The sequence below is a fragment of the Aricia agestis genome, chromosome 8 (assembly GCF_905147365.1).
Source record: "Aricia agestis chromosome 8, ilAriAges1.1, whole genome shotgun sequence".
Taxonomy (NCBI): domain Eukaryota; kingdom Metazoa; phylum Arthropoda; class Insecta; order Lepidoptera; family Lycaenidae; genus Aricia; species Aricia agestis.
In genome coordinates this window covers 16,958,870-16,984,145 of record NC_056413.1, presented here as the reverse complement: position 1 = coordinate 16,984,145, position 25,276 = coordinate 16,958,870, and the positions used below count along the sequence as shown (strand labels likewise).

Below are 25,276 nucleotides of genomic sequence, written 5' to 3'. Positions count from 1 at the left end.
AGTATGTATTTTATATAAATTGTATAGGTGCTGAAAGATTTAACATAATTGATATAGTACTTACCGTCAGATGTAATGCGAATAAATCAATGTCTAATTCTTCCTTTGTGTTTTATTTATCTAGAATATTGAAAAGGCGCCCCATATAAAGTTAGTAGATAATTGAATGTATTATAAATTCACTTGTCGCTAGTTTCTTATTAGGTAATACTTAAACTTAAACCTCCTGCTAGTATTGGAAAGGAACAGTACTTAGTAAAAAAAAAAAAATTAAGTAATTTTTTTAATATTTTTCGAAATGAGAATTTACAAACAAGTTGCACTCATCGATAGAAATAAATTCGACATTTAGTTGAAACAACAAATTAGTAAATTATTTGTATAATACCTAATACGTAATAACAATACCTACATTACATTTAGTAAGGTAAATATTAAATTCGAGCATATGCCTTTTATATTTTTCTAATTTTAAAACAAGAAACAGTTCATCAATGTTAACAGAAAATAAAAGCGGTCCCAAAACGTAACCCTTTGGTACACCCTAAAAAGTCTAAGTAGCAAAGTTTTCTTGATACCAAAGTATCTTGATACTAATGAAATTAGTAGTGTAAGTACGTTAATAAATTATTCAAAGCATCTGCAAATACAAATTGATATTAATATAAATTAATAATATTAATAAGTTAGAAAATTTTCGACAGATCCGTATTTTATGTGTAAACTAGCTAAAGTTTTTTTAATGAGACCGCGTTTTACGCAACATCAATAGTTTTAAATTACAGTCATACATTGACACACCCAATTTAAGGCTATTTTACAGATTTTAGGCCGATTATCTTAAATTACCCGTAACCTTAGTGTGCGACAAGATTTACTAAGAATTACGTATATCACTTAATATTTGCTTAGAAAACACATAACATTCATATGAAATAGAATCAACAGTTACATTGAAAAGATTTCACAAATAGGCAACAGTTTTATAAGAGTAGAGTGAAACAATTAGAAAATCAAGCCTTATGAAATGCTTATCTACGATCTATATTTACATCTACGTCGAAGAAACTTCAGACGATAACAATTAGGCCTTATAAGTTATATACTATCTACAAGGTTAGATCGAGAATTAGTTTCTACCTAAGATATGAATTTAATGACAGGTCCCTTTCATCTTTATTTGGCATATCCTGAGATCTCTTTTGGCATCCATCCGTTGCACTTACTTCTTTCAGTTAATTTGATATCACACCACACAACGACAAACCAAAATGGATGTTACGTCCCGATCAATAAAATCACTTCTACTACTGTTTCTATGTACGTCTACGTATACCATGCATTACAATTTCTATGAACACTTTAACTGTCGTTTATAGTTTCTTGGTATCTCATATTTGACTTATAGAACCGCACGACTGTCTTCTTCTATTCACTTGTTTCCAAAAGCGCTTTTCCAGATGTTGCTTTTCCTGTAAGAATATTCGTTATATTATGACCATTCAATTTAGTACAAACGGTCATCTCTACGTGCCACTTACCGATGTCTATAAGTGAAATAACATCTAAGTATCTTTGCATTGCTATTTCATTGCATGTGTATACAGAAATTATTAACTATTCAGGACTTAGATTAAAAACTATATTGCTAAGTATAAAATAAACAGTGTCCACAGAATCATTAAAGTGCCAAATTAAGAGCTCAGCAGTCAATGAAGGAAAGGAAGCTATAAAGCAGGACGCATTGAAAAGCACAATGATTTTTGATATAAATATATTTCGAAATAAATTTCATCAAAAATGGACAGATTAGTAAAAATCAAAAATGCATAGTGTAGAGAGCTGGATTTAAATACAGTATAACAGTACCAATTAATTAACATTGATATCAACAATTTGGTTGATAATTAAGTATAATAATTTATATTAATTGCTAAACTTACTTCTATCTTCTTTAATAACAACTACCTATTTCAAAATCGTCAAGTACGATAACATATTTTAGTATATAATATTACTGAAGTTGTCTTTTTAGTTGCTGTACAACTTTCTAACATGCATCGATATCATTATAATTTTGTCGAGTATACGTGTGTCGCGATTATAAATCGTGAAATATTAGAAAAGCAACAATTTTGATAAATAAGTCTTTATGAAGACAAAACGTCGTAATCCTATAAATTGACGAATATGGAGCAAATACAAAAACGAGTTCTAAGTTTACCAATCCTACAAAATGGTTAAAATTTTGATGCTACAGCTAGTAACACTCAAAAATCGTATTGTATATCGGATGTTATGAAAACGCTTCCAAGAATGAAATACTAAAGATTGTTAGTACCCTGTAGGACACCAGTTGGAATTGCGGCTCCACAAATGGCCTGTATAGAGATGCAGTCTTCTCGCAATAATTTAATACTGCCACCAATTCAAAACAGCTAGAATAAATCCATGGTAACCTAAAAGGGAATCTTACGGTAAAATTTTTGGAAGCGTTTCGATGACACCGTGAATTTATTGAAGAATTTGGACGATTTAAATCCAGCTGATACTGAAGCGTGTGCTGGGGGTTCAAATATGGCCATTGACAAAGCAAATCTTGTAATAGCCGTTGTTGCTCACTGTAGTCCGGCGCGGGGAGAAGGGCCGCGCTATCGATGGGTCGAACGGCTCGCGGCGGGGGCTATCGGAAGATGCCCGACGACGCAGGAAACCCATTCTGCTGAGCAAAGTCGGTATTAATGATAGGAAAGTGAGCAATTACATCCTTGAGAGTGTCCAACGGTAAGTGGTAATTGCTTTTTATATACTTCTATTATGTTCTTGGTTAATGAGTTCGCGAGATAAAGAGTACTCAGATCCTTTTTATATTATAAGGCAATTATTAATGAATATATGAGTGACGTATTCACTTTTTTCAACTATTTGGTATAATTTTATATTATCAATATAAAATTAAAAGCTATTTGGCTGTTTTTGTTTCATTATCACATACATTTTATTCTAAGGTGATTTAATAGATCCATATAATATTCTTGAGACATGCTAAGTAAAATAAGGTAAGCTTACATCTTCCCGTTCTGGCATTGAGAGCGCGTCCGCGAACGCATCATCTGAACTTCCGCTCGTGCCAGCTGCTCCATCTCCATAAGTTTCGTTTCGCTTTCTGGAACTATAACGTATGTCAAGTGTGACGTCATTAATAATTATAATTTGAAGTTCAAAGAGCTTAAAGTTTATGGATATACATAGATTTCTAAATTTTAGAGAGCTATGCAACTCTGAGTGTACGTTTAGGATAATGTAATCTTAAAGCAGTGTGGCATCTGTTGTCAAATTACGAATGAAAAAGTAAGGAACTTTTAGTTTCAAAATGATCTTACGTTTCCAGGCATATACAGAATTGCGCGAAGTAGTATGCGGGCCGGTGCGGCGGCACAGAGTCACTGCGTCCGCGCTCGCGACCCGCCTCGCCAGCGACCGCTGACACGCTGCGCGAAACGACCAGGGGTCGGACCCGCCACCCTGGGGAAAGAAGATGACCATGAGGAACAGCTACCATGGACTATGTCATGGTCAGAGGAGAAAGAACAGACATATTCTTCAGACAAATAGAAAGAAATGAAAGTCCTTTTAAGAGACAGACGAAAGTCAAGAAATTTCTTGAACAACAATAAAGTTAAGGACAATGGGAGAGCCAACAACATCCAATCCAATGGCACCACTCTAATCTTTCTGAAATTTTCTCAAATTTAAACGCATATCATCACTGACTCTGACAAGCAAATCGTTTACATTTTATGGACCGTAGAAAATGCACAGCCATTTTAGAATATTCTAGGTATTACGGACTACGTCTGATCTTTAAAAGCATCTCATTAGTAGAATAAGAATACCCATGACACCTCTTGGTCCGCTAGCATGTCCTTCCCCTGGTCCAGTGCCAGCCTCATCTCTGCTCGGGGGCTGAGGCGCTCGGGAGAGCGCGGCCTTCCCTCCTCCGACTGTGAGCAGTCGGGTGCTGGTGGTTGTTCCGAAGCTGAAAAGTAATGAGCATTAGTAACCGTGGCATGTTTTGTTTATGGAGCCAGGCAAAATGGTAAGGCTATGGGGTAAGCTACCTACGGATACTATCAATAAAGAAGTTGTATTTCTATGGTATTGCACATTTGCGTTTCCGGCCCTGAAAATAACCCAAATCTTCTAGCACACCTGTTAACTTTACTAACTTAGAAAAACAGTTCGCAACCGATATTTCACACCGGTTTTATTAGCTACGCTCGTGATATGTTTTCTGGCAGTCATACTACTCCTTTCGTAATAATTATTGTCGGATAGACAAAATTTTGAGTGATGATGTTTAACAGAATACGATGTTTTGAGATAGATCACTAAGGGTACCTGGTGACAGCTGATGAAGAGGAGTCGGGTTCTGTATTGTGGTACGTTCGAGTGTGGAGGGCGTGCTGGCCGAACTGGCCGAGCCCCGCCGGCCGCCGCCAACAGATGCTCGCTCCACACACTCTCTTGAAACTGTACCAAATACAACTGTTATAGTTCATTCGCGTTTATCTGCAGAAAGTGCAATTCCAGTAATTGATAAATTTGACGTCCTACCTATTTTCATACTATGTACTATCAGAGAAGTTGATTCATAGGCAGATACGTAGTTTGGTCGCGTTACGTCAAACCCAGCCGACTGATCACAAGGGATTAACACTAAATTAACATGATCCAGCCAGAGTCCACTTCAAACAAACGAGCGAATATACGCGAGTTGGGCGGGACTGTCATAAGAATCAATTTCCTCGATGGTACTATCAGGGAAGTTGATTCATAGGCAGGTGGCGGACCTACGTAATTTGTTATATCGAATAGGGTGGCTCCGTGCAGGTTACTTTTCTTTTAATTTTGTTACATAGCTGTAAGCCATAACATTGTAATTTTCCATTTTTTTAGTAAAAGATGGCCCCGTGCGAGTTTCTTACGCCGGTTCTTCTCGGCAGGGTAGTTCCCGAACCGGTGGTAGGCAACGTAGTTTCTTCGTTCGACTTTCAAAAAGTGTATCATGATACCCATTTTGAATAAAAAGATATTTTATTTTATTTTATTGTTCGTGTTATGACAAACGAAGCTGACAGATCACAAAATATAACATTAATTGACATAATTTAACCAAATGACGTAGGCCCATCAACTGCCTATCAATCAATTTCGTCGATTGTATTTGTACTTTGACATTACTCTACTAATAAGTTTTTTTTTTTTAATTTATTTACTTTAAATCTCATGTTTAATGATAATTGTGTTTTTCTCTTACCAGATTGTAAGGGCATCAAGGGCGCCTCGTTGGTGGGTGTCCGGTCTGGACTCAGCTCCGCCTCGTCTCCACCAGCGAGTTCCTCGCCACGGGCTGTGGGCCCCACGCCGCACACACCGTCCTCTGCTTCTGTTACGTCATCAACATCATCATCATTATCATCAGCAGCATTATCATTATAATTATCAACATTGGCATAAAATGCCTTATTCCTGATCACTTCCGACCTACTATCCTTTCTAAGTGTTACTTTCTGCAGATTATTCAGTGTCTCTATGTTGTGCAATTCAATATTTATACCATGCTGGGTAAATACAAATACTTCGGTACAATATATTTAATAAAATACAAGAGCACATAGTTTGTCTCGATTACACATATTACATGCATCGTGCACAAACTTTAGGACATTGGAATAACATTCAGTATATTATTATGTTTTCATGATTGTACATTTCAATTTTGTTTCAAACATAACCGTTGCATTATTTGTTATATATGGGAGAAGTACTTCAATGGTGCTTACGAAATCCCCAACAAAAATCCAAAAACCATTTTCATTTCGCTTATCTTCAATTTAAATCGCAGTAAGTGTTTCATTTTTATTACTTCTTTCAATTGTCATTTGCCTATGCTCTATTCTTCTTTTACATAGGGTACAAGGACTCACCGGACTCGGAAGCAGAGGGCGGTGGGTGCGGCGCGTCGCAACAGTCGTCAGCATCGAGGCCACGCCCGCTGTCCTGCGCCAAGCGCCGCACCAGCGGACCAGTCACAATGTGAGATTACACCTAGCTACAGTCTATGCCACATCACCAATAGCCCCGACAGCAATTTTGTCAATAACACAAAAACCCCAAACAGAACCTATATTCAGGATAGGATCATGCAACTACGCTACGTTTCATGCTTGACTATACGATACTATAAGTAGTTTGTAGAATGATAATATGTTTTTATGATGTGTTGATAATAATTAGATCTAGATGTAATAATTCTTGGAATCTAATCACTTAAATGTTTACAATTAGCACCACAAAGTTAATTTTACTACTCAGACCCATTTGCTTTAAGTTTTCCTTTGATTCTATGCATATTATATCAATGAAAAGAGCATATTTTATGTTCTTTGTTTTTGTTGTTTTTTTGATAAATAATTTTGTATTAATAGTTATTAGATAAAAACATTTTTGTCAGTAAATACGATTCATTCCAATTATTCTTTTCCCCGTGTTTTAAGTTGTGTTAGATTTGATATTCACCTGGTCGTCAGAGTTAGTAGGTGTGGTCTTGTTGTCGTCACTTCCACTTTCGGAGAATTCTTCTTCTAAAAGAGGTTCCAGTCTTCGTCTAAAGACATCCCTAAATTAAATGTTTTATTATACTACGCCTCTCACTTGTATAGTATTTTATTCGTTCTCGTCATTAACAATAATTACCTTGGCAAAAGCGGCCTAAGTGTAGTTGGACCAGTTAAAGTTGGCGCCATTAGGAGCTCATCCATCATTAGCTCTGTATCATCATCGCCTGCGTATGAAGACGATGATTTTGTCGGGGACTGAAAGTATTTTTGTCATTTAGTAATCTGTTTTATAAATTATGTTTCATTTAACTGTCCATATCCAATTTTGTATCGAAGTAGAATTGACGATTTAAAATAATGAATGATTACCGAGAGCGTTCCGTGTTCAGAATCTGGAAGATTGTCAGAAAGATCTCCCGAGGAAGGGGTACCCCAAGCTTCTTCCCCACTAGCACCACTCCCCTCTCCTGTCTCGACTGTACCCTCTTCTGTTCCGATTGCAGACTTCCAGTCACTCACGCCAAGACACCTGTTTAGACTCGTAAAATTAGTATAACATTTTTAGATTACTGTAGAAAAAGATCTATATCTAAAACCATCTGAGCTAGAAACTTCGTAAATACATGACACGCCTGTTATGAAATCAAATAAAACCATTTCCATTACGAAAATATTTGTAACATTAAAAATAGAAACACTACTTTTGATAGCAGTTCGTCAGCTCATAAACATTAGTCTATTCAAAGAATCTAATCTAAATAAACTTAAGTTAATATCAATTTTAACAAACATGAGCGTAAATCTAAAACAATTTTGTAATCATATAATTTTTTCTACTTACGTAACTCATTTTAATAAAATTATCAACAGTTCTAGATAAACTAGCGCTAAGCTATTTTACATGTAACACAAGTAAGTACTAAGATCGAGTACTATTAACTATACTCAAAATTACAAAAATCTTGACCACTCATACTCAGCGTTTCACTTCCAAACGAGACGATTTCCTCCTGATTAGTGAAAAGAAAAAGTTTGTTAAGATGGTGAAAATATTTAGTGTCGGATACAAAACGGACATCATTAAAACATTAAAAATGTACAATGTCCATGCTAGCTTTTTATAAGTTATAGTTTTCAAGTCTTCTTGTGAAAAGTACTAACCGTTCCAAGAATGAAGGCTGTTTATGTGCCACAGAAGTATTTGGCACAGCCTCAGTGTGACTGAATATATTAATCTTCTCCACAACGAACGATCCTGCTCGAGCGGTCCAGCCCATCAGTCCTCCAGCAGCGCTAGTTACTGAAAATATTTTTTTTAGTTAAGTGTACAGTGTTCGGAAGTTTCATTATCGATAAAATAAATAAATAATGAATTTAACATATTCTAATAATAAATATGTAACTTGCAAACTGATATTTTAAGATGCGTGTACCACCTCAATAGTACGTAGATTGTAAGGTCCTTACAATAATAATTATTATTACCAGTACTTAGAGTTTTTGACGCCTCTGCTTCTTGGGGATTCAGTCTTAGTTCACCATCGTCAGTCTCATCTGAAGGCAGCCTCTCCAGACTAGACATTGTGCCGTACCTAAAATAGTTAATAAGTAAATTTTGTAAATAGTTTTAAAAAACCTAAGGTACGAAACAACAACTTTTAAGAGACGTTTTTACCTCTTTAAAGTAACATAAGGAAGGTCATCTGGAATATCAGGTGAGTCAGGAGATTCATCAACTAGTTCATCCTGCAACAAAAAATATTCAATGAACGTTTAAACAACTGATAAATAACATTTAGTTTGAGAATAAGGGACTTACAGTCTTATTTTTAGAATTATAGTCGGGTGTCGGTGGCACGACTGCTATATTAGGGACGGGTGATTCAGATTTTATCGAAGCTAGACTTCCAGGTCTGGGACTTGCTGTGGTAGAAGTAACTGCCTTTCGTTTGAACGGCTCTACCCTCATCAGATGAGCAGCTGGATTTATAGCAGAAAGGCCCATTAGCATAAGAGGACCCAGTTCTGAATCCTCATCTGAGAGGACGTCAGTTGAATTTGTATTTACTTCTTCCGCAGTTTCACTGCTTTTACTTAGGTCCCCATTCATTTTGCTTATGGCAGAGATTCCCATCCTAGGTGATCTTCGGAGACCCCTCTCTATTTTGAAATCAGGTTCATCTTCATGTATTGAGTCATCGTCTAAAAATACTGATGAGGTCCTTAAGCACGTACCTACATTTTCTCTCTTAGCTATTATATTCATACCCAATACTTTATTGAGGACAAATTCTGCCTTTTTTCGTGTAATTTCTTCTTTTTTAATACTAGTAGGTGATGGATGTGTTTTAGCTCTCGGTAATGTAACATTTTCTACACACTTCACTTCATTGATATATTTCTCTTGGGCAATGACGCATTGCACTTGGTTCGGTATGCTCGAGTTAGATATTCTTAAATCATTTGAACTAGAATTAAAAACCATTGAACTGCAAGTAGTGTGACTAGTGGATAGCGGACTGTTTCGACTACTCGATGTTGGACTAGGTGACATTATCGAATTCTCCTTTCTGAGCTCCAACTGACTTTTCGTATGACTCCTAGATATACTTTTATTTAAGACCAAGGGATCAGTCTTTAGGTCATAAGATTTAGACTTAAGCATTCTTTGGCTTTGGCTAATTGAATCTATAACCTTTAAGGCAGCCTTTGGGGCATCTTCGGGACGAATTTTCATAGCACCCTTACGTTCTAAATGACAAAAATACTTTTGTTTACGTTTATTACAACTTATACTACATGAACTTGTGGAACTTTTGTTGGATTGGGAATTCTGTGGTGACGGCTCGAGTTTTGGTTTGGGAGGTATTTCTGGTTCTTTTTGTGATATTAATGGACTGTTTGGTTTGGACAAGCATTTTTTGTGACATTGCCTACAAACTGGTATCGTATCTACAACAACTGGGCTAGTTCGAACAGTAATCTGAAAAGATAATAAATATGTTTACCTGCATGAACACAATTTATTGATTTAGTATTGATTTTAATGAGGAGGCGGAGAATTTACGTACTTGACTACCAGAATTACTGCTTTTGGATGGACTTCGGTCATTTTCCTTCTTTTCAGGAGGAGATGTGTCTTTGGGGCCAGATGCCGCTTTGTTTTCAACAAGCTCAGCAACTTCTAGTAAGTTCAACTCCCTTGACCTTTTTCTTAGCTCATCCACACTCCACGTCTGTAAAACATAACGCGTTAAGTTCTTCATAATCTCTTTCCTGATTGCAATTTCCTGACGAAATTTAATTTCCGTCAACGTTTTCTACCGAAGTTCTAACCTCCATGTCAGGTTCGGGTGGATCTAATTCTTCAGCTTCTGGCAGCTGTGTCATCCATCTTTGTAGGTGTAGTGTTGAGCCCCGACTCCTCGTACTTCTGGCTTCTGTAGCACTACCGCCCGCGTTTGTTTGCGTTTCGGCAGAACTCCGCCGCATCTACAATATATTAAAAAAATATAGAAAAATGTATATAACATAAAAATAAAGTATTAAGAAATACTTAAAATAAAAATCATAGACTTACCTGAGTGTCAATATAACAAACTAAACTATAGCAAAAAGTAGAAACTCTTCAAGAAGTATACTAATACTTGGTAAAAAATATTTCAAACATAGTTGAGCATAGTGAAACAAATTATTGTGCTTCAAATTAAAAATATTATGTACAATTACAAAAATGCGTTACACAGAAAAATGGTAGGTAGTTCACATCAATTCACTTGGTTCGTTAGCGTCGCAAAATAAGGGTAAAATTAATCGAAATAAAAAAAATCACCGACAAAGTCATTTATTCACCGATCATAGAAATATGTTCAAATCTAAACAAAACATCAAAATGTTTATAAGATCAATATCGCCTAAAAGAATCCAGAACAATAAGTAAAGGCTTTCTCAAAATTATTTGTTTTATATCGTAAATCGTCTATAGAACTATCAATTTACACAGCCAAAGACATCTAAAATTATCGATTTATTTCTACCAAATTTTATTGTAAAAAATACACAAATCACCCCGAAGAATAGGTTATGTGAACATTTTACGATGCTGACGATTGAAAAGGTTCGCGTTTGCAAAAACATGATATCATTATGTGTGCATATTTATCAACAAAAAGCGGTCACTACGTTACACATCGACTACCATTTTTCATTGTAACACCATATCTACTAATATGCTAGTATATATCTATAAGAAGCGGTGTAAAATAAAAATGATTAGCTACAATGGATTATGACTACATCGCAAAACTAATCGCCAAATATCCACATAACCTTTACAATTTGTAAGGCTATGCACATAGTCTCGAAGTGCGTTCTGACGTCACAACAGAAAACAAACATGAAAACGTAACTGTAACATTTGCTTTTAAAAATGGAACAATAAAAACAATACAATTCGACGAGAAGGATCAAGGGAAAGCAGCAGGAGTCATGATTTCCCCGTAACAAAACTTCCATGAAGAGGACGGAAGACTCGAGAAGCAAATATTATAACACTAGAAAACTATTCTGAAAACGTACAAACGTTACTTACAATTGGTACCCTATAGTTACAATTTTGACACCGACATCTATAATACTGTAAAATCCAAAACTTCGGTATATATTTCCTAATCATAAGCGACATTAATTTTATACGTGGGAACCTTTTAGCGTTTCTGGTAGGGGGAATCGAAAAATCCACACATTTTATTACTATTCGGTCTTAGTCTACATAACTCTTCAGACAAATCTTAAAGAATTTGTAGAAATATCATAATTTTCGAAAATATGTTTCTCAATAAGATAACCACAACCTTAAGGAGCTCAATTTTAAGCGATTTCACGTACTGATTCCTTACCTTTTATAATAACCTAGCACGTAATATAACTTGGCATTTTTCTGGCTGCACTCCGAAGCTCATTAAGTTTTGTCGAAATTTTTGTTAAAAGAACATTAGCTCAAATTTTTAGGTGTCCAGAACAAAGTTTCTACTAATTCTGGATCCGATTCTGCAGATCAAAGTTCCAGATAGGACGGTGGAGTAGGTCGCTCCGGTAGTGGGACACGAGGTATAACAGAATTCTCAGGTAAAAATATACATTCCTCGACCACGTGTTTAAAAGAGGGATCGACGTCGATATCGACGAGCGCTAGGTCGGCTTCGAACGATTCCCATCTACAGGGGGAGACTTCCGAGTAATCGTCACCACCGTCAGGTGTGAGTAGAGCACTCGGGGATCCGGGCTCCTCAATTTTACCTATACTAGACGTGGACACGAAATGTGAGGAGAACGTTTGCGAGTCTGCTGGAGACAAATTAGCAGATGGTGTTTCGGGAGTCGGTGCGGTTTTCCAAACAGTGCTCAAAGGCCCCCTCACAGGTCGAGGCTGGGGTGACGTAGAATTTGACCTAACGTCGAAACTAACATGGACGTCCTTCTCGTTTCGTTCCTCCACAAGCATATTTAGATGAGAGCGGTATGAACTTGCCGGTAAGAGAGCAAGACTCGAGTGTCGCTGTATGCTGGACGCTGATACCTGACGTTGCTGGGAGTCCAGGGTCGCCAGGCTGAATGTCAGTTGTGGGTCCGGGGAGTCGAGCGGTGAACCGAGTGGCGTGCCGGACATCGTGTGTGCTCGGTATCTGTGATAGAGAATTGTCTTTAATGAAAAGTTTTCAAATCCACTGAACAGTTTTATTTGGTAAATGCATAAGTACAATAAATAACATTTTGATTTTATTAATATCCTAAAATGTTAATTTTCACATTTAATTTTGTCACTCAATTACCACTCGGTAACGTTTCATCTAAAAGTTAACTCACACTTGTCTTTGCAACAAGCTCTGCCACACGGCTTTGAGGTCTACTGACGGAGCTCGGAGTACAATTGGCCGAGCTTTGGAAGGTGTACGCGGCGAGCAAGACACTAATGGACTTTCCCCTCCTGGACGGCCGAGTAGGAGCCGAAACTCCGTAGCTAAAATTAAAAATAATATATATGAAATAAGAGTATACGAAATGGTAGAAATATTTTTGATCTCTAAATTATTTAACAATAATGTTGCCTATAATAAAGATGACGCCCGTAACTCACCAAATTTTAGCAAAATCGGTTCACCGGTTTTCGCATGAAGAGGTAGCAGACAGACAGACACACTTTCGCATTTATAATATTAGTATGGATTAATTAACCAAACTAACCTTTTTTCCTAATATTAAATTGGGCTTCTGAAACCGTAGCTAATGCCACCGGCTCCTCCGTAACAAACAGCACCCTGTCCCTAGACACGGTCGCGAACAATAGAAGATCCGTGAACAGGAGAGCCCAGTAGGGTCTCACAGTCCTCCCCTCCACCCTCGACAGTTCTCCTCCAAATATCCACTGCCTGCCTCCAGTACTTAGAACAAACGGCTGAAAATTGCATCTAAATGAGTTCTATGCTCGAATCAATAGAAGATAAACATAGCCTTAGGCTTAGAAGAAGACACATTTCATGTCTTACCTTACATCTAGTGAACACTAGTCGACTCTCGAGGTCAGCAACCGACAGCAACGGTTTTCCGTCTCCTGCTAGCCCCATCAGTCCCGAGCCAGCAGTCACATCCTGGTATACAGTCTGCAAGAAATACCTTCCATTAGTTATATAATAATATACTTGCTATTTATATTTTATTTTTATTGATTCACCAACATAACAGCGTTTGTGGCATTTTAAGACTGCTATAGGTGTAGCATCTATCTAATTTGCTAACATATTATAATTTAATTCTATTTTTTATTATAAACAAAGGAAATATTTTGATGACAAAAAGATGACACCTGATGATGATTTTTATCGAAACCGGTCGTGTTTAAGTTAAATTTGTAGTAATTAATGAATATAGTGGAAAAAGTGCAAGTAATATTGTGTTTTATTTGTGTTTAAAAAGATGTCTTTACTCTGGTCGTGTTATTTCGTAAATGGTTTTCAAATATCCATCGAAGATCTAAAGTTAATTTTACCTGTAGTTGTTCAACTATGACTTGCAGCTGTTTCTTCTCAAGCTGATCGTAAGGTCCAGAACCAGTGGCACTGGCGGCAGTTCTCATGAGCCGGAGTAGCTCTCTAAATTGTTCCAACGGTTTGTGGACCAGTGACGTTATGTCTGGTCTTCTCCGAGGTATCGGTGGACTAGTGCAGAAGCGGGAGAACGCCCCGCTTGAGTCTTTGGATTTTTTTACCTACAAAATAAATTATGATGAGTGCTGGACAATTATGATGAGTGGCTTTAATATATTTTAAATAAGCTGATCTTTTCAATATATGATTCCTTATTTATTCATTATTGGTGATTTGAAATAAAAGTATAGGTTGGTGTCATCCATAAAATCGTTAAGGTCTCTTACCAAAACACAGTCCGCTCGTTTTAGGCCTAGACAATATTTTTTGTACAGGCTGAGGAAAACAGGAGTCTTCTGTAAGTACACAGCAACTACTGTAGACGTTTGAATTTCTCCGTCGTCTTGGACGACTTGATCTAATATATCCTCTGATAACCTGAAGATCTGAAATAAATAAATTTCCTATAGCTTCCTATTCAATTTATTTTACATCGTCACCTTTTCATAAGATGTCGTATCGTCTGACTCTCAAATATTATATTATGATGTTTTACGATAAGTTTGGTACATCTTACATGATTGTAATATCAGAGAAGTTGATTCCTAGGCAAATGGGGGACCTACGTCGTTTGTTCGCATTATGTCAAACCCAGTCGACCCAACATATCACAATAATAATAATTGTAAACACAACAAATTGACATGATCCGACCAAATGACGTTGGTCTGTTATCTGCCTAGGAATCGATTTCTTCGATGGTACATATCAACTTCGATTACTAGTCAGAAGTGCCAGTTAGCGATAGAGGTTTGGCTACAATTTCTGGATGTTTATTTACTATTATTATTACCTCCTCAATGTTCTGAAATAACAGTAGGACAGATGGAGTGTTCTTCAGCGATGAACGCTTGGCTAACATTTCTGGTTCTTTTTATTTACCTCCTCAATATTCTGGAACAGGAGCTGATGGTCGCTCGGCGCGATGAGGTCGGCGCGTTCCGCCAGCGGCGACACGAACCGCACCAGCCCGAACTGCAGGCACGTCGCGTAGTGCTGCTCCCTCGTCACGACCGCCAGCAACGCGCGCTTCCGACCGTCCGTCGTTAGGCTCACCGCCTGCTGTTTTATTGTTTTTTGATACCTTTAATATTTCTGGTGAATTTATAGGTCTAATGCCAGGTTTTTGAAATTCTTGTGGAAACTTCAGTCAAGAAATGTGTTGAACAAAGTTATTGATTCGGTCGCGTTAACCTTTACATTTGGCGAACATTTATAAGTCTAATTCCAAGTTTTTGACGGTTATTGACTGGAGACTCCAGTCAAGAAATCAATTCATCGAAATTCATTGTTGATTGGTTAATGTTCTGATTAAAAACAACCTAAAGAATTAGTGAATCGATAAATTCCTGTCAAAAATCTCAGAAATCGGGCAGAACTGAGGCACAATGATTGTATGGATATGGTGTTCGTTTTGCTCCTGGCTATTTGTACTTGGCTTATTTCGTGGACTTACCAGGTTCACTTTGCAATAAGTGTACTAGGAACTTGAAATTGATTTTTAGTAACTAACTAGCTTTTGTTCGCGTCTCTATTGTTTAATGTCGTCGGATCGAAGTGATAACCTCCTTTTTAAGTCGGTTAAAAAGTAGGAGCATACAGTTTATTTGTGGCAATTTTTTTGTCACATTATTTTTTTACATAATTGGCGATAAATTTCGCTATACGAGATTTTAATTTAATTCATGGTGATTGAGATGTTCATCAGCTTTGTTGAAAGCTATTTATTGGTAGCACAATATTAAATCACAAAATTTCAATTAATTACTTTTCTACAGTCAAATACTTACCAGGTTAACTTTAACATAATATTAAATACTATTACCGAATCTAAGTTCTACATGCTATGAAAAAAATTGTATGGATAAAATTATGGGTAATAAGTAAAATGAACTGGTATAAAATGAGGGATAAAACAAAAAAACACAAAATAATAAAAAGCATAAATTTATTTGCACTTAACATTAAGAAACATAAATTAGAAAAAAACGAAATAATCATAACAGGAACCAATCTTCACTAATTAAGACACAAACTAAATGTTTATACATAAACAAAAGAAATTATAATAACACAAAAGTACAGAAAAGTTGGAAATGATACTAAACAACACACAAATGTCTATGACAATAAATAAATTGTTAACAAATCAATATAAACATAAAACAAAATCTTAAACGTAACGATTCCCCATTAAAATATACGCCATCGGAGATAGCGTATGGTAATAATTTTCTTTGATATAACGCAAGTGGTTATATGTTAATAAATATTATGCTTAATGATATAAAACTTTTTGCACACACTTATAAAGGTAAGATAAATCTCTATGCTTTCTATTTAATGGAATGTATTGAAATGTAGGTACTTGATTATGTACAGTGTCGTGAAAGTACACAGCAGAGCAACGCATTTATGCTAAAATTTAAAATAAACACACCCGATTACTGCTATGATAGAATTTTGATAAATTTGCCAATAAGGTCTAACTAGCACCAGTTTGCCTAAAAATCGATTTTAGCAATAAACTTAACAAAATACATCAATTTGGATTTTGCCTCGACAATGACTAGTAAGAATTTAAATGAATGGGCAAGGAGGGCGAAAAATAAACAAAATACAAATTAAATACAATAATCAAAATTGAAACTAATAAAAATGAACTACAATAATTATACCAATATGTAATTGATAATAATATTCGAAAAATAAAGAAAAACAAAATAGGTGATCGACAAAACAGAAAAGCTAATTCTTGCCCATAAGGATGAATCGAGGGAGAGAATAGTGTTTCCCAAAAGGTGTGAGGGTGTTGATAAAGAGTTAAATTTGAAACTAATGACGAATAAAATAATGAAAAAAATAGCAGATGGTAATTTACTGGGAAGGTACCATTCTCTGTTCAAACAATGATGCCGTTACCGACCTCTTTCGAGAACGTCACTTGAGGCAGGTGCAGTTTGCGTCTGTCCAGGCTCTGGCTGGTGGAGGAGCAGGCGGTGGGTGGTCTCGCGGCGGTGGCTGGAGACGCCATGGCAGTTCTTGGGGATCTGGGCGGAGGGGGCGTGGAGTCTGGCGCTGACGGTATCGTAACTTGTGCCAATCGTGTCCTGATACCGACGCCATTTTGTGGAACTCGCCTGAACGTCTCGAGATTCAGGTTCTGGCCGGCGGATCTGAAAAGATAAAATGTTTTATTATAAAAGGCTATCGTCAGTCGTTTCGAATTATTCTCTTTTTCATTAATAAATATTCTCATCAATTCTGTTATGACAATGATGGCTAAGATGGTCATTTTCGATAAATGACAATTGAATTTCATAAAAAATATGTTTTTATACAAACTATACTAATACGAGTATTTAAGTCTTCATAAAGTGGTACGTGAATTTAAAATATGCTTACTTCACAAGACTCCGGACTTCTTCCTCGGTGGAAGTAACAACGTTCTTGTTGCCGACGAAGACGATGTAGTCACCAGCTCTGAGGCCGGCGCGTTCGGCCGACCCGCCCGCTGCCACTCGCTCCACCCGCGGCGGTCGAGTCCACACCACCGTGAAGCCGAATCCGCCGCCCGTACCGCGTACCAATCTGTGAGATTATGGTTGGTTAGTGGATGCTGGGAAATTATTCTAAAAGTATTTTGTAGAGAAATTGATAAGTACTAAGTATTATGGCTCCTAAACAGTTATTGTAAGTCAAAAGCTACTGCACAGTCTACAGTATGCATAAAAACGCATACAGTATGCATTTTAACCCATCAATCAAAAAAATCTATTGTGTCTGCGATACCCACGATGGAGGTGTTAATGATAAAAATAATCAATGGAACTTTATTGAAATGGTAAATTCTGAAGCTTGCGCCAAGAAATCTAACACCTACTTTCTTTTATTCATTTTGAGGTACTCAAATATTATTTCACTACCTTCAAAGCTTAAACCATTCCTCGTTATTCTCCTAACTGTACAGCTCATTTGTTTCATCATTAATTTTTATACTGCTCATTTTTAGGGTTCCGTACCTCAAAAGGAAAAAACGGAACCCTTATAGGATCACTTTGTTGTCCGTCTGTCCGTCCGTCCGTCTGTCAAGACCCTTTTTCTCAGGAACGCGTGGAGGTATGAAGCTGAAATTTATATCAATTACTCAGGTCTACTGTCCCTTGAAGCTGTGAAAAAATCAAACTTCTAAGCCAACGCAATCAAAAGATACAGCCGTTTATGCCGCAAATTTTCGACACTTGCAAGGGAATCAAAACCTACAGGGTGCTTCCCGTGAACTCAGAATCTTGAAATTTGGTACGAAGCAACGTCTTATAGCATAGATAAAGGAAAAATTACGAAAACCATAAATTTTTTGTTACATCACATAATATATTTTTTTTTAATAATTTTAAACTTACTACCCATTTCCTCATAAACGCGTAGAGGTATTAAATAGAAATTCATACCAAATACTCAGGTCTATAATACCTTTAAGCTGTAACAAAATCAAACTTCTATGTCAACGCAATCAAAAGAAACAGCAATTTAAGCTGCATATTTTGAAACTCGCAAGTACTCGCAAGGGAATCAAAACCTAAAGGGTACTTCCAGTCGACCTAGAATCTTGAAATTTGGCATGAAGCAACGTTTTATAGCACACATAAAGGAAAAATTCCGAAAACCTTAAATTTTTAGTTACATTACAAAATACCATAGTTATGACTCGATTGTCGTAATGAACGAACTTTGTAAACCTTGCAGGTTTGTACGGAACCCTCGGTGCGCGAGTCCGACTCGCACTTGGCCGGTTTTTCTCATCACCAATACTCACTTTCTGGTACTAGTGAACGGTGTTCGGCCTTGTCTCTGCTGTCGTCGTGGTGCGGCTGGATCCTCCGGTGGGTCTAGCTCCAAGTACCTCAGGAACAGGTGTTCATCTGCCTCCCTCTGTAATGCCGCGGTTACCTGCCCACCTTGAGATGACGGCCCGTTTGACGTTGCTCCTGCAATTGAGGTGGAGTTAGCATACATTAAGCTACTACATTAGGCTGTTATAACTCAAAAGCCGGGATAAGTTTTGGTTCTATGTAATTTCTACCGATTCAATTAACAGATAAAATAATGAGGTAATTACTAATTGACTTAACGCTTAGGCTAATACCATTTAAGTAGATTTCAATTAAAACTTTTACGATATTTTTATGACGCAAGACTTAGTCAGCTGGCTGTCAAGGCCCCCTTAACACCACATTATAATTAGATTAGAAGAAGAGAACCCCTAGAATTCACTAGATAGATCATCCATGTCCCACGGTCATCCCATCAATCAACATAACATTAACATGAAAATGAAAAATATTTTATTTCTAAATTGGTCAAAAATAACACTTTTATAACCTACCACGCACCGGTTCGGGAAGTAACCCGGCGAGAAGAACCGGCGTAAGAAACATGACCAGAAGTATGTTTATTATTTACCTTTATCAGTAATATCCTTGGCGCCATCGTTGGTGCTAGTGTCAGTGTTGTCGGTGGCCATCTTGGTCACGCGGGCGCAGTCCTGGCGGCCGGAGCTCTGCAGGAAGTAGGTGCCGCTAATGTCGCTCTTAATAGCATCTTTCAGAGGGAACGAGACACATCCTAGAAACTCGCTCCTCCTGTAACAACGAAATAGATTGCTTAGCAAAAGGAAATATGGTTTGGTTAAAAGTAGTAGGGTTGCCATTTTTTAGAGGTGCATAGGCGACAAACAATCAAAGGAATGGAACGAACAGTATAAGCAGTAACTTTAACCGTCACTAACGGACTTTACGTAGTTACTATTTTGTAATCTGTGACACTTGCAACAATCTCTTCTTTAATGTATAATATTCTCAGTTGTACAGCTAAGAATTATTATAAAATAAAATTGAATTCGACGTCGAAACATCTCTTGAAAATCCCACAATTCCAGTAAACATTGAAACAACAAATGCTTGTAAATAAATCAAAGTCAATAATGTCACTACCAGCATTTTCCGATAAATTATTGAAGGGCCATTAGGAAAGGCCCTGATTTAACCACATCTAGTACTACGATCAATAATTTATATGTCGACAGTAAATATAACTTTCATTTTTTCAATTTATTTGCAGTTCTTCATAATTTCAGGCTTAGTTTACATAGTCTATGTGTGGATTTCACTCTAACACTCTTGGGATATTTATTTTATAGCTTTAATTATTGATGCTATCGTCTTGATGGTTGATGTTGAAAATTTAATAAACAGTAGGTAAATAAATACTGTTGTACATCCAATCTCACTTACAAACCAAATAAGGTGATGTAATTAAAAGTATTAACTCCATTAAAATGTAACTGCAAAATTACTTAGAGTTAACTTATTAACAAAGTATGATTAGAGTTTCGCTATAACTATATTCGCATTTTTATTGGGTTCTTAAATTAAAAAAAAAAGTGAAATCTAATAAAGATTTTATTAAATCCATAAGGAATTTAGCCATGCCGTTTTATCGTCTCATAAAGGAGTAATAGACAATTTATGTTTATCTAGAAATTAAATATTTCCGTTTCTTTTGAATATAATTGATCCAAAGTACATAATTTCAAATCCATCTAAGTACATCATCAAGTTCAAATTTGACCTTATTGATTAGTCATTACGATTATCAGTTGGATCGAAGAAATCATTGCTTATAAGTGTTCTGAGTCATTTGATTGTCATTGTTATTAGTTTATCTGTGCCAGCTATTGTCCTCTATTATGGACTGTCTGTATGTACATTAGACATATTGTGTTATACGTATTCAACCTTTAATCTGACGTTTGTTTAATTTCTCTGTAATACTTTCTATAGTAGCTTCTGTGGGTGATGATTAAGTTTGACTTGAGGCACTATTATCACATTTCGTTTTCTATTTCAGTGTTTTCTTACTGTTCGTTTCGTTAAAATAGGTTAAAATATTATATTGCTTCGTTGCTTCATCGTAAAATATTCCATGGCGAAGGGCTTATGATTAAAAATTTATATTGCAACTTACCTAAGTTACATTTGCATATTGCTTAGACGTAGCAGATGAATATGTTAAGTAATTGACTTAGTCGCTCTAACGGTCTCTAATTACATCCGAGAATTTATGTTAAAAGCATAATTATTGGGGTTTGATGTATGCCTCAATCTGCGTTGAGCAAGTCGACTAGTCCTACTTGTATCCATATATTGACTTTTTCAATGTCCGCTCGTGCTGTGCTAATCAAAGTCAATTATACGATACATTATCTAATGGATCCTGTTGGGTAATAAAAACGCGCCTTGAGCTGAAGCTGTCAGGTTTTTGCGCAATCGATTTTCTCGAATGTTATCCTCATTGGTACAGTCTTCAAGTAGGCAGTGGTTCTTATGTATTCTTTTTCATGAAAATTATATCGTAGACCGTATATATTATAACAGATTTTTTTTGGGAAAAAACGTTGATTATTCTAAAACTTAGAAGAAAACATAAATCTTTTACTGGTATGATCATATCTTTAGTAGATACTATACGTATAAGATACCTATAGTAGATGCTTATTTCTCGTGGGATAAGACACTCTATTACAACTTTAGAAACATAATTTGGCGACGATATCTTCTTTTTCTTTCCTTCAGCCTGTTTATATCTCTTCATATCTGAAAGTGGTGGGGTGACCACAACATCAATTCGGATAACAACATAAAACACATAGGTTCGTGCTTCTTCTAAGGTCACATAAGCTTCTAAGCATGCGAGGGCGTCCCGGGCCCCTTTGCTCCGGTGCGTGGCTAGTGGGTGACACCAAGCGACTTACGGGGACTGCTGTCACTCCGCCTGGCTATCTATATCGGCGGGGAGGCTATTTTTCCTCGTCCTCGGCTCGGGAGGGTCCCACTCGGGGAGGCTATTTTTCCTCGACAGAGTGAAGTTTTGGTGCGCGTGCCTGTGCGAGCAGTGCTGGCGCGGGGAAGTGTCGTCCCGCCGCGCCTGGCTCAGCCCGGCTACCGTTTGGGACACAAATGACATCCTCCTAAGCTCTTCTTACTGGAACATTGTAATTTTTGTTTAGCGGACGTTCTTACGTCGATCTGACGATGGTTTTAAGTTTTTACAAAGTAAGGTATCTTTCGTTGGATCTATGATGATCAGATGGCGTTGTACAGTTTGTTTAATAAAATATAAGTAACTTTACGCAAAGTCTATGTTTATTATCCTGTTTTTAATCGCCATATCTAGTTGTCAGTTACGTAATTAATTACTACAGTTACTAATGTCAGTGTTGATTAAAACGTGTCGTTATAATGAAGCCCGGATAATTTTATATTAATAATTGATGAAATAATTTAGCGATAACAGCCCGATTAAATATACAGTACATAAAATGTACTGAAAATATATTATAATAATTTATTACCGGTGGTGAATGATAATAATATTTAAAGTATTAATAGTTAATTGCTTTTTTTATACAAACAAATATTAAATAGGTTTTCAGGCGAAATCTTTAAACTTTCGACACAATAGGATATTAAAAATATTAATAACTTGACTGGCACCTATACAATTTTGTTCCTGTATCGCCCAAAGGTTGACTGATAGATAATGCCATAAGGCATTAAGTCCACCTTTGTACTTGTGTGTGCATAAAGTTTTTAATAAATAAATAAAAATAACTAGTTTTTCCATAACCTACCCAAGCGCCCACCTACCTACTAAAGCTACTTACCTACACATTTAAGCCTATTGTTAGAGAAAATCGCTAACAAGTTCCTTTTAATGAAGTCATAAATATCCTTAATTTATAATTAATATTCTGTCAAAAGGAGTTTAATATAATTTTGCAGGTATATATTAACTACACTTCGAAAAAAATGATTTATATGTCTGCGGTTTTGAATTCAAAGTAATTATTAATAATTACCTACGTAATTACACTTGTTATAACGGGGTGATTTTCAAGGCAAAGTTTTGCATACTAAACTTATGCTTACTCAGAAATTTTTGATTTTATCGTAGCGTCATACACACCAGATGACAGTCACAATCGGTTTTGGGCCATGTAGCTAAACTTTTGACTAAAAAGCTAAACTACTCCTAAAATTATAAGTCTAAAAAAACTAAAACAAAAACGCTTTTTTTTAAATTAACATATTGTCGCCTTGTCATTGGCTCTTAATACGTATGCAAAGTTTTGAATTAATTAGACTACTGAAGATAGGTAAAAATCGTGTTCAAAGAATCTTAAGCTTATAGAATATATAAAAGCGTGTTAAGGGGGCGACTAACCCAAAATTGTTGATTTTATAATTCATTTTTATACTTGAAAATAAGCCCCGAATTGTTTCATTTTCTAAACATAGATACTACATTATATTTCCAAGGATTTGATCTGAGCGAAAACACGATATCTTAAAATTTTCTCGATAGAAAAAAAATCACAAAGATGCATCTTATTTTCACGAATTTTTCATAATATATTGCCATACAATTGCATTAAAGTAAGTTAATATTTTAACTCATTAAATAAAATTCTATTATTGAGATCTGGCGGATTTTTTAAATGTTGTATATTTATCGAGTTAAGCAAAAACTAACTTGGCAATGATTCCGCGTCGTCCTTTTTCATGAAAGACGGGCGTGAGTGTAAAGAGAGAAGGACGATGTTTGATTTTTTGCATTAGTCGCCCTCTTAATTACTTATCCTAGAACTTAATGATTGTTAGGCTGAAGTTATCCTAACCAAATACATAATATATTAAATTTATTATCTACAGTGGCGGTTGCAATTCCATATTATAATATGACCTTTCCTTTCTTCCTGACAACTTTCATAAGAGCAGCTAGATTTTAAAGAAAGTATATGTCGCAATAATTCGAAACTAACATTTAATATCACAGCAACTTACTCCAGCATACTCGAATTCCAACCGGGTCGATCCTAAAAGTTTTAAAACCGTACAAATGTATTCGGAACACGCAATATTGAATTAATAATTCCAACGCATTTTCAGGCCGTTCGGTGAACGAATGAAATATTCAAGTGAACTGAATAATTGAATGATTTGTGTTAATTCACTCAATAACTGGCTTATTACGTAGGTTGTTCGAGTTTTGAAAGTTTCCCCAATACAAAATGAATTTTGTCCAGTTTTTGAATATTTTGTGACTTCATTATACTATTGTGCAGTAACTCTTTATTGTATCCTGTGTACTTTTTTTATGAAATAAGGGGGCAAACGAGCAAACGGGTCACCTGATGGAAAGTAACTTCCGTCGCCCATGAACACTCGCAGCATCAGAAGAGCTGCAGGTGCGTTGCCGGCCTTTTAAGAGGGAATAGGGTAATAGGAGAGGGTAGGGAAGGGAAGCGAATAGTGGAGGGTAGGGAAGGGAATAAGGTAGGGGTTTGGGCCTCCGGTAAACTCACTCACTCGGCGAAACACAGCGCAAGCGCTGTTTCACGCCGGTTTTCTGTGAGAGCGTGGTATTTCTCCGGTCGAGCCGGCCCATTCGTGGCGAAGCGTGGCTCTTTCACGTGTAAAATTTTTCATGCAAACTAAACTAGAAATATAAAACCCTAAATTCTTTTTACAAAGTATCCAGCTTGCTCTTATAAGCTCTAGCTTGAAACAAGAATTCTTTTACCCAAAGAGTCGTTATGGCTTAATCAAGGCAAACAAAAAGTTAGCCAACCAACAACAAACAAAATAATGCCAGCAATAAAGTGTTATATCCGTTTTATGCATGTATAGTTCTCTGGCTCTCGTTTAGCGTACTGGCTGTGAGCCAAGGCGGGGGATGATACAGAAATACAGGAGTGATATAATCTGTCATGCGGTTTCATCAATTGATATTGCCGTGACGTCACGATTGAGCCACAAGTCTTATTAAGATTATATTGATAAGTAATTGCTACAGCCGGGAAAAGAAAGTTACTAACAAGGTAATTAAAAATAGGTAGGCTTTATGCCTACAGTAACCCAGATTCTCTTGTCAAAACTAAAGGAAAGGGGTGGCTGTTATCAAGTGCAGTGCAAAGTTTTCGAAACTCTTCCTTTATCCATATTATTTATACATACTAATATTATAATTGGGAAGAGTTTGTTTGTTTGTTTGTTTGAACGCGCTAATCTCAGGAACTACTGGTCCGATTTGAAAAATTTTTTCAGTGTTAAATAGCCTACTTATTGAGAAAGGCTGTAGGCTATATTTTATCACGCTAAGACTAATAAGAGCGAAGAAATAGAGGAAAGTGTGGAAAAAACGGGGGAAACTATTTGAAAGGGCTTATTTGAACGTACTGGAGCAATTTTTATGTTATTTGGCACACATGAAGAATAGACCACGTGAAAGGACATAGGTTTCTTTTTTTACGGAAAAATGTACGGTATCCGTGACATTCCTAAATTACGCGGGCGAAGCCGCGCGGAACATCTAGTAATGTTATATATA

At 36.4% G+C, this 25,276-nt stretch overlaps 1 protein-coding gene across 6 annotated transcripts in view; it reads right to left on the bottom strand.

Moving 5' to 3' along the window:
• Positions 1–394: 394 nt before the first annotated feature.
• The window catches only part of LOC121729951, a 112,556-nt gene continuing 87,674 nt past the window's right edge, over positions 395–25,276 (bottom strand). The window contains exons 5-32 of one of the 6 annotated variants that reach the window (XM_042118694.1): positions 19,289–19,467; positions 18,642–18,813; positions 17,231–17,416; positions 16,752–17,001; positions 14,708–14,887; positions 14,053–14,211; positions 13,669–13,887; positions 13,169–13,282; positions 12,867–13,077; positions 12,489–12,642; positions 12,202–12,307; positions 9,960–10,115; positions 9,695–9,859; positions 8,443–9,606; positions 8,299–8,369; positions 8,109–8,215; positions 7,785–7,923; positions 6,993–7,152; positions 6,760–6,878; positions 6,583–6,682; positions 5,991–6,063; positions 5,321–5,449; positions 4,402–4,533; positions 3,897–4,039; positions 3,384–3,525; positions 3,070–3,172; positions 2,623–2,722; positions 395–1,472 (exon numbers count right to left, since the gene is read on the bottom strand). In XM_042118694.1, coding sequence (XP_041974628.1) covers positions 1,392–1,472; positions 2,623–2,722; positions 3,070–3,172; positions 3,384–3,525; positions 3,897–4,039; positions 4,402–4,533; positions 5,321–5,449; positions 5,991–6,063; positions 6,583–6,682; positions 6,760–6,878; positions 6,993–7,152; positions 7,785–7,923; positions 8,109–8,215; positions 8,299–8,369; positions 8,443–9,606; positions 9,695–9,859; positions 9,960–10,115; positions 12,202–12,307; positions 12,489–12,642; positions 12,867–13,077; positions 13,169–13,282; positions 13,669–13,887; positions 14,053–14,211; positions 14,708–14,887; positions 16,752–17,001; positions 17,231–17,416; positions 18,642–18,813; positions 19,289–19,467 — 5,014 coding nt within the window. In that variant the 3' untranslated portion in view covers positions 395–1,391. Of the gene's footprint in view, positions 1,473–2,622; positions 2,723–3,069; positions 3,173–3,383; positions 3,526–3,896; positions 4,040–4,401; positions 4,534–5,320; positions 5,450–5,990; positions 6,064–6,582; positions 6,683–6,759; positions 6,906–6,992; positions 7,153–7,599; positions 7,634–7,784; positions 7,924–8,108; positions 8,216–8,298; positions 8,370–8,442; positions 9,607–9,694; positions 9,860–9,959; positions 10,116–12,201; positions 12,308–12,488; positions 12,643–12,866; positions 13,078–13,168; positions 13,283–13,668; positions 13,888–14,052; positions 14,212–14,707; positions 14,888–16,751; positions 17,002–17,230; positions 17,417–18,641; positions 18,814–19,288; positions 19,468–25,276 lie in introns of those variants that run through there. The other 5 variants (XM_042118695.1, XR_006036045.1, XM_042118696.1 and 2 more) reach the window with 5 other exon arrangements.